This window comes from Lissotriton vulgaris, chromosome 5, assembly GCF_964263255.1.
Source record: "Lissotriton vulgaris chromosome 5, aLisVul1.2, whole genome shotgun sequence".
Taxonomy (NCBI): domain Eukaryota; kingdom Metazoa; phylum Chordata; class Amphibia; order Caudata; family Salamandridae; genus Lissotriton; species Lissotriton vulgaris.
In genome coordinates this window covers 431,231,430-431,241,360 of record NC_141693.1, presented here as the reverse complement: position 1 = coordinate 431,241,360, position 9,931 = coordinate 431,231,430, and the positions used below count along the sequence as shown (strand labels likewise).

The 9,931-nt window shown below is 44.7% G+C and overlaps 1 protein-coding gene across 2 annotated transcripts in view; it reads right to left on the bottom strand.

Annotated features, from left to right (window-relative positions):
• Positions 1–205: 205 nt before the first annotated feature.
• Positions 206–9,931, bottom strand: part of ERLIN1 (ER lipid raft associated 1) — a 219,853-nt gene continuing 210,127 nt past the window's right edge. For both annotated transcript variants that reach the window (XM_086921840.1, XM_086921839.1), the window contains one exon: positions 206–788. In XM_086921840.1, the coding sequence (XP_086777966.1) occupies positions 570–788 (219 nt within the window). In that variant the 3' untranslated portion in view covers positions 206–569. The remainder of the gene's footprint in view (positions 789–9,931) is intronic.

Below are 9,931 nucleotides of genomic sequence, written 5' to 3'. Positions count from 1 at the left end.
CATCAGAATTCACACTTTTCTCAGCATCCTGTGCACTGTAGATGTCCTTTCACAATCACCATCCCTCCCGATTCTGGTACACTGGCTACTTCAGGGACAAATCCTGAAGTTCTCTTTGGATCCCAAGCACATTAAGAGAACTCCCTTCCCCAACCCTCCAATCCCAGGAAACATGAATCTAAGAAACATAAGCTTTCACTCAGAGTACAAATCAGCACATTTTCATTTAATATTCCAGTGTAGCTGCTTGTAGCACCCAATTAGCATTTTCATCCCTTTTCTGCAGCTCAGAAAGTTGCTACAGAGATTAGTGCAGGAACTGTAGAGTTAGCAGGACCATAGAAAATATTGACCAAAAAATAAAAATCTATAAAATCAGAGCTCTTCACATGTGTTGGGTGGAGCAGCGCAGATAGCCGTTTCTGTCCAGCCAGTGCTGAGTTTCCCAGCATTTCCTATGAATCAGCTTCTTGTGTGCTTGGCGTGCAGCCCCTATGCACCTGGCAGGGCCTTGTTCTGCCATCCATAGTCACTAGACAGGTAGTTGTCGAAGGGCTTGTTTACACATCTCAGCCTTTATGGCTCTTGCTTTGTACGTTGCTTTTCTCTGCAGGTTTGGGGACCTCTGTAGTGAGGGGATCAGCACTGGACGTCCCCGCAACAGGCAAGTGCTTCAAGGCTGGTGAATCCAAGAACATACTGGGGATGTCACTGCCAAAGTAGATTTTGCTGTTTTTGGCAATTGACTGGTACTTCATTAACTCGAGGTACTCCGAGGTTAGCTTCATCTGCCAGATGGAAAAAGGATCAGTTAATAGTCAACTAAGATCACAGTTTGAGCAAAACAAAGTGAGTCTGTATGACAATATCACAAGACAAGACACTGGAAAGGAGCTTTACAACCCAATTACTGAAAAAGATTTGCAAAGGACACAGGAGAGTTTTCATTGTTCAAAGATGGCCAAACCAAACTGTTGTATCTTTATCGGTGATCCCATGATTAGGGGAACTTGTAGGGCACCACCGACCCTCGTTGACAAATATCTCAGGGGGTGGGGGTGGTACCATGAACTTCGTTCTGCCATGTAGCTATTGTGGGAAAAGGATTACCATATGTAGGCAATTGTATAGCTATTTATACCCTGCACTGTAATTCTTGGGAGTCAAAAAGATATGGACTCCTGTTCTGCACCCACTTACTTTCAATAAGGTGCCCTCCCCACATGCAATTTAAATTCCAACAGGTACAATCTGTGAAGCTTTGTCTTGCTATGGAGTACTTTCAACTGAATGAGGAGTACAAAGGCTTGAAATGCCAACACTCTTGTGCACACCAGTGCAGATATCGAGTTTAAATCCTCAGGTCACTGATTTGTAACCTATTTCATTCCTAAGAAAAAAAAGTGCTGTTCTCAGGGTTTCTATCAACTTAAGAGATGAGGTCTCTGTCCCGTGCCTCTGATAGTTTTACCCTTAACCGCATCGATGCTGCGGCGATTTTTGCGCTGTGCGGCTGTTTTCCCTTTTCCGCGATACATGACGAGCTCAGCTCGTCATCAGCACACGCCACCCGTGGGTGATGACGAGCTGAGCTCGTCATCAGCATCGAAAGGGTTAAGGAAGGCCTCATTACCAGAGTTGGCATGAATGGAAAGGTTAGATCCACATGTACTAAAACCCTTTCTTTGCATTTAAAATTTAACAATTTGATGAAGCCTCCCCATGCCCCCCACCCCGCCTAAGACTTTCATATTGATCATGCCAATCAAACCTTATTTTCAAAATCTGGTCAGACCAACCACCTCCTGTTGCATCCCACCAATCCCTAAATGTTACTTAAGCTACCCTACACTCCTTACCAGTTAGAAGTCCCAATGATTTTACTTAAAACATACCAAAATACAATTATATCTACCTACTAGTTTGGACCATGGTAATTGTGGACTAATAATACCCAAGCCCTACAGAAAAAAGAGAAGACTCTTCTGTTTAAATGGACAGGGTAAACTGAACTGAGGACCAAGAACCACCTCAGTGTGAAGTGAACTAAATACCCCAGGAGACCAAAATGTAAACTCAGTACATATCAATCTCATCTCTCCTCCAAGAAAATCCCCTACAAACGTCCTCTTTGGGCCATAGAAAACACAGTGGCATGGCATTTTGAATCGCTGAACAGTGGTATTAGAAATACAAGGGAAAATTACTTTAGGTAGCTGATGGATTGCATGTAGTTTTAGGAAGGGACATTCATTAAACTTGCTATTAACTCAAATAATGGAGTATCATAACAAAATCTTCCCCAAACGCAGACAAGCGCATAGTCGATTATGAAAATGAATGGACACATTAACTGTAAATGAAAACTTGTCAGGAACCCAGAGATTATTTGTCTCCAGAACAAGCAAAAGAGTATTGGGAATATTAACAAAAAGGAGGGCCAGGATGGAGCAGGGTAGTTTGCAGTCGGTCTGCCAAGAACATAGGTTGCGTTTGTGAGTATGTTATTTGGTTGCAGACACGAGGATCCAAGGACAGCAGTGACTTGCGCTTTAATCACTACCCGTTGTACAACTGGGCATTATATTGATATACTTAACTTCATACTAAAGGACCAAGGACCCCATGTCACTGTGTTAAACTAATAAAGAAATACTGAAAAAAAGAAGAAAAAAAAGACCCGAAACCAAGATGCCAACATAGTTTTTGATTTTAAGAATGTGCCTCCTTATAGGCTGTAGCCAGAACTATTTTTAACATGGCATAAGCATTGAGTCTCCCTGTTGCAATTTGTAATGGGGATGTAAGGACTTTTATGGATAAAACTGCCCGAGTGTATATAGCATAAATGCCAACAGGCTCGATCCAGGCGGGAGACTCCCGATTTCTTAAGCCACAAATGGCTCGATTTTTAGCTGTGTCCAATCTGAAACTGCCTTATTTTCAATGTGGAAAATTAAGTCTCCCGATTTGTATTCAAAAACTACCTCTTCTTTCAAAATGTTGGCATGTACGAATAGGGTTTCCAAGATACAAAATAAGCAAGCATTTGCAATGCAATATGTCTCGCATTATTAAAAGTTGGTACTTTTGGCATTGTAAATGACACTTTTTATTTATGGTTTGCAGTGGAGTGATAATTTGACATATATGCAATTACACTACTGCAGGAGACAATCGGAAAAGCACATATGGAAGAACTACCTTAAAATTATATGCACGCTACAATTGAGAGCATTATGTTACAAGCAGCTAGCTAGACAGGGTGCTGCGAAAGGTTTGATATGCAATAGTCAGCCAACTGAGAGCTCTTACACTCAAAACACCAGGCCAACACATGACCATGTGAGACACAGCAGAAGCGGCCTTTCATCGATGTGAGCATCTGCACCCATAGACATGAGACTTGTGTGACCCTTAGGAAGGAGGTTTGTCCTGGCGAAGGTTAGCTGTATTTCAGCTTAACCGAGGTCAACACAAAGAAAAACTTCCAAGCTGAACACAAGTGGTTATCTAAAAGTTAGTCACCATAAAGATTCTGCATATAATGCAGCACAAATGCTTGACACACCTATGGGACCGAATGACATGCAGATCACTTTGCTATTAAAGGTCATAATTAGTGCATTATGGGGAAATACAAAATATACGCTTATGCTGCATCTATAAAATAAACAAAGCATTAGCAAAATAAAACAAGCAGTGCGTAAACACACACTTTCTATTTATTATCCTTGAAGCAAGACTGCAGTAAAAATAAGTAGAATGTGTGTGTTTATGCATCGCTTGCAGGGTTTCAAAAAACATCGATAAAAGGCATTGTCATTTACAGTGCCAGTAGCGCAAACTCTCGCAAATGCGAGACCTATTGTGTTGCAAATGCTAGTTTTATTTTGCTCACCCTACGAGGTTTTTGTTTTAGTAATAAACTAATATTTTCCCACAATGTTAACTACACTTAGCCAGTAATCATCCTATTGAGGAAGTTCGTGAGAATAATTATTAACTACTTAGCTTGCGAGAAGGACTCCCTCCACCTGACCGTTCCTCATCACTGAAGGTAAGGAGGCCTCCGGTTCCTTCAAGCAGCCACCGAGGAGAAGATAAAAGGAGTACCAGGTGTGCCCGATCATTATAGTTACGTTACACATAGTATTGTTGTGTTGTACTCGGGACACTCTGGCACTTACACTCTACTGCTTCCACTTTCCGTGACCTTGAGAGGGTTGGCCTACTCCTTGGGTCTCCTGCCCTGGCACCAGCCTTGTGCCACCCACAGTCATTGGCAGAGGGCACCATGCAATCCTCAGGGGCGGCCTAGGTACAACTGAGAGGACCAGGACACCCGGAGTGTGAGTGCACTCCCACTGAGGAGGGGGTTGGCCTCGTCTCACCAGGGACTGTGTCAGACCCCCCTACAAGAACCTCACACCCTCTGGCTCTGGTAGTGAGGTAGGGGGGATGGGCTCCTCCCGGGAAACCAGTTTGCCCTTTTTCCACCCACAAATGTTCATAAAAAAAAGTTTATTTTGCTTGCAGTGCCGCTTTTAGAAATGCCAGTGTGGGACACAGATAAATGTGTCCTCCGTGGATTGATGTCCCTGGAAACGGGGCCATTTGTGGTATCGGATAATATCAAAGCGACGTGAAGTGCCGAAAGAAGGCCTGCAAGCGCTACATATAAAAACTCAACACAGCCATCCCCCGGGCGTCTTTACACTGAAATAAAACGCACAGGCCCCCGGCGTTGGAGCTCGCAGTGCAAACCAGGCTCTTAAATGGAGACAACGAATGCAGAATAAACGAGGGTTCGGGGAGGTCATTGTATCGGGTGAGTCGTGCGCACTGGCCTTGCTGGCAGCGCGAGCCGGCTGTGCCTGGGAGATACAAGTCTCCATGTAAGCCGGGATGCCCTGGCAGCTGCCAGGTAAAAGGGGGGGGGGGGGGGGAGATATGCGGGAGGCTGGTGAGGGGGGCAAAGCAGGGCTGTGCCTGCATGCACGAATGATTAGATGGGGGGGGGGGGGTAATATACAATGTATTATCATTAGCCGAGTATGAGGAGTAGGTAGCCATGACTCGGGAGAGGCAAAGCCTTGAGTAACTCATAATGCCCCAAAGCCCCTCCCCCACTACAGTGGCAATAAATAGCATATTACACTTTGCGCATCTGCGTATACAAGGTATGTGCCATACTGGTTTTTCATGTGCAGGAGTGGTAAATAAAGTATTTAATTACTTAACCAGGACCCACGAGGTAAAACCATGCAGTGAGTTGAAATTGCACTAACTTGGCCCTGCGAGGTGTTTTCTTCTTTTACGTGATTCTACAGTGGAGTCTCTGATTTCTCAAGTCCGCTACCTGTATCCGAGGTAATAACTCCTTCTGGCGGTATTAATACGTGTGATTATTAGTGCACTTATAGCAAAAAGCATGTTTTATTTGGCCACGTTTTTTCACTGGTGTGGCCTTGATAAATATGCACAGAGGCTCACTTTTAAAGCACAGGAAAAGTGAGCATCTGCTTACGTGAACAAGCGGCAGGGAAAGTGTTTGCTTTCACTCCCGCTTGAAATACAAAGAAGCCCACGACTGGTGCACGCGGGCACGCCACTGCGAGCCATGCTTTCAATTATTGCACCCGTGTCTGAGCACGATAATTGAAACCACATGACGGCCTAAAAGCATGTAATACACACCAATAGGCCACGGGCGGAGCAATGCGCCCGCCTTTGGCCAATTGCGTGCAGTCTTTTAGAAAAAGACGCACGCAAAGGCCAATGGGGTAGCACAAAAGGAATCGCACACGCACAAGCGTGTGCAATTCCTAGGTCAGTGCTATAACCCTGTTTTTCCCTTACAAAATGGCTGGTGCTGCGCGTGCAACGCAGGCGCGAGACCTAATAAATGGTACACTAAATCGTTTGAAGAGGTGAAAAAAATAAACTGGCATTGCAGAAGATTCACTCAGAGAATGATCTAAAGACCCCATAATACAACACACTGTGAAACATAAAAGAGCGATACTTGCTAAAAAAAAAAAGGTTCTTTACTAAAAAAAAAAAATGATGCAAAATATGTATAGTCAAGATGCAATATATTAAAAAAAGATTTGAAGCTACTAGCCTATTTTAATGGTAACATGACGAGGACTTGGGGGGGAAAGGCGGGGGTAGCATATGCCTCCACCACAGCAACAGCCCATTGCCTTTCACCTTTTGAACAGTCATGGTAGAAGATGTGGTTGCTATTATGAAATGCACTAATCTTATGTAAAGCCCAGGGGATCCCATATGCTCAAGCATTTCTCTGAAGGGCTAGCCTTCCATCAAGGACTTGATAAAATCCTTTTGCACAGGGGTAATTCCCAGGGAACAAATGCAGGCCAGAAAGATGTAATGAATTGCAAAACCTTCACTGGACTCTTCTGACCTTAAAAGCACATCAGCTAATATCTAATCTACACTACCTCCTTGAAGCTCTAGAAAAACATGGTCTCAATTCAGCTGCATCTTAGTAGAAAGGCAGTCGAGGATCCGTTGAAACAGAGGAACTGAAACCACCTTGTTTGATGTTCAAATGTCGGTCTTAAAGAATTTAGACAATGAAGACCCAGAACCCCTAAAGATTTTAGACTGGTCAGCTGCCTTCAACACACACAACTACTTGACCATCGTAGAGGGTAATGTGTTTAAAAGTTTGGCAGCTAATAGTTTGACAGGGACTAGTGGCATAAGCCCTAGAGCAATTTCTATATGCGTATCCCAAGGTCACCTGTAAGTCTACCTGGTTAAAAATATATATCTAAAATATGCACTGTGCACACTTCTGCCATACAGTGCTGGGCTTGAAAATGACAAGTTGTTTTTTTGTTGAAGAATGAGTTTCAGTTTCTAGGTGACTCATGGAACCTCCAGTGAAACCTACAATGCACCAAAACACGCACTCGACCTTAGATTGTGCTTTCTCCCTCAAACTCTGTGTATTTGAGTGCAGATGAAACTTTATAATGACTCGTTACTGGACAAAGAATATTCAAATAATACAATGTTGCAGTTCTTACTCAGTGCTTGCTTCCGGGTCAGCGGGTAGGGAGCATATGAAGTGAAAATAATGCTGTGCAAGAACACCATTGAAGCACCTTCTTTACAAGTAGAATGCAAAATTGGTATTGTATGCAGTGTACATTTGGCTTTAGTGTGATATATCTGAAAGCATTTAGCAATCCACCTTGCAAGGCACACTTATGACCGGATTCACTCGCGGTGTCTACGAAAAAAAAAAAGTTGTTTCGTTTTTTGTGTGGACAGAGTACAATCAAACAGAGTACAGGGTGGTCCCACAGACACCTATAGCCTGTGATGATTCTTGTTGATCTTGTGTCACTGTGGCAATGATTTGTAGGGGAGGCGTGGAAGTACAGTCAATGGAAGGGACTCACCTGATGATCAAGGATTATTTCCTTCCACTGAGGAACTGGATATAACCTCAATCATCTTCTACAGATATTTGCTAGCAAGCAGTTGCATTCTCCTGGCCAAAGGTGCCTCTCCCATGGGCACCTCTACTTTTGCATCGCCTGTTACTATGAAAACATCTTCGACATACTGTGGTTGCCTCCCTGACTGTAGTCCACTTTGAAGGGGCTGCTGTTGGTAGGGTTGTCTTGCAGTAACAGAACCCACCTTTTGGAGCTGGAGAACTTTGCAGCCTACGAAAGCCAGTCGTTTGTTACTGATGCTGTAGAACACCCATGGCTTTCACAGTGTACATGTCTTTTTTTACGTTTCTCAATATTTCATCTATTTATGGTCAAAATAAGTGTTGCCCATCGAAAGACAGGCCAATGAGGTGTTACTGGACCATGGTCCAGAACCCCAAAGTTTGAGACCCAGCATGGCACTGTATTAGCAAGCCAATATGAATCGGTTTTTAGGCTGCGGGTTTAGTCTCTAAGGTACACGTAATGTTGGCATTGGAAATAGCTTACCCATGGCCAATCATATCTCCTGCAGGTTTTTTGAAAGAGTCTCTGGGAGATGATGCATCAAGTTTTCAAATTTGTCCCACTGACCAGGTCACTGCGAGAAGAAATACCAGAGTTCTCAATAAGCAACTTTATATATGCTACCTTTATTGCACGCTTCCCAACAGTGATAATATTTTTACTTTCTTTGTCTGGTTGTAGTTATCTCTTGTTCTCTGCATCAGTGCAGAGGCAGGACATGTGTTAGGTCTCACTATGACGAACGCGCTAAGCGCGTTCTCGTATCCAGAACTATAGTCGGCGTCTCTGCACAAAAAGGACTGTGGAGACAAGACCTGGGCGCGCGCAGTGTTTCCCCATAGGACAACGTTGTGCACGGCCAGGTCTTCTCTCCACAGCATGCCTTGGCAGACCGGATCGCGACGCGTGCCTCTTGGAATGCAGGGGGAGTCTGCAGAGAGGCGTGCGGCGCTGATAAAAGCTTCGCTGAGCGGCCCCCTCCTACCTGTTGCTGGAGCAGCTCTGTTTTGTTCTGGTTTCAAAAAGCAATTGCCACACACTTGCACGTAGCAGATGGCAATTCAGTTTGTAGGATTTTAAGCTTTTAGTTCGGAAAACAAATATGCTGACAGAAAGCAAGTTGCGTTGGCGTGGAATGTTTTGAGCAGTGCGATGTACAACTACATTCATATGTGGAGCCCTTTCAGTTTCCAGCCCAATGAAAAAGCGGCCCTCGAGGGAAGACGCATCTGCACTGACAGCAACCAACCGCCCCGTCATATCCGTGCGCTTATATCGATAATCACTCTGGGTGGGCCTGACACGTTTGACAGTCGGAATGTGGAAAAGAACAACTCAAGATGGTCCAACAATTGCACAAACAGCAAGTGAGTAATGGAATAATCACAAGAGAGGAGCTATGGTGGGCATCTGCTGCGCACGTGTGCGTCAGAGGCTCTTCTCTCATGTACAGAGACGTGTTGAGGCATTTTTACCTCACGAGAAGTCCGAGACGTTTGATTGGAGACGGCACACTGATGAGAGCTCGAAAAAAATGGTAGAGGCGCGTCTGTCAAGTTATAATTATGAGAAAACCATTACAGTCCATCATAGTGCACGCGCTCAGATGGATAAGACCCCTATCTTCCGGCAGATGTGTCCAACACGGCAGAACGTAATCCCCGAGGATGATAAACTCACGCCCAATGTGTTACTTGTTTAGAAACCATAGACTTTGAAGATTAAAGGATGTCAAACCACATGCAAGTGATATTGCAGTGAAGATTTATGTATTTAGCTGAGACTCGGCCAGAGTGTTAGGTGAATTAAACAAAAACAAAAAAATCTAACAAATTAAATGGGACTTAAGCAGCAGGACTACAGAACAATGTTTTCTAAATATATTTTAAATGGATAGACATAGAATTTGCGCCCCCCCCAACACGAGGAATTCTCCGCTACTGTCAGCGCACCCGCGAGGTGGCTTTTCTGTCTCCCCCTATCTGCAAGGACCGACTAAGGTTGCCCCCCCCCGCTTTACCAAGGATGCTTCAGGAGGGGGGAAGGGAGCCGCGGTCCAGAGGGGACGGAGTTACCACTGCGCCCCTCGATTTCGCACTGCCGCATCGGCCGACACTCCAGTCGCTGTTTTTTCGAAATGATTTCTGCTTTTTGGCCCTCTGGAGAGACGACGCTGACTGCCCGTCCATGCTCAGGTAGGTGGGGTAAGAGAGCGTGTGTGTGAGGGGGGTGGGGAGGTGAAGTGGGGTGGGCAAGGTGTATCTTTCACATACCCTGTCTCCCTTTGCTGGATATTGCGATCTGCATTTGTATCGCGATATCTCCAGTTAGACCGGCATTCTGGCACTTATCCTGAGTGATAGTTTTCTTTCCAAGCCCTCTCTTTACCCGCCGCCGTCTCGCGCTCGTTGACACCTTTCCAA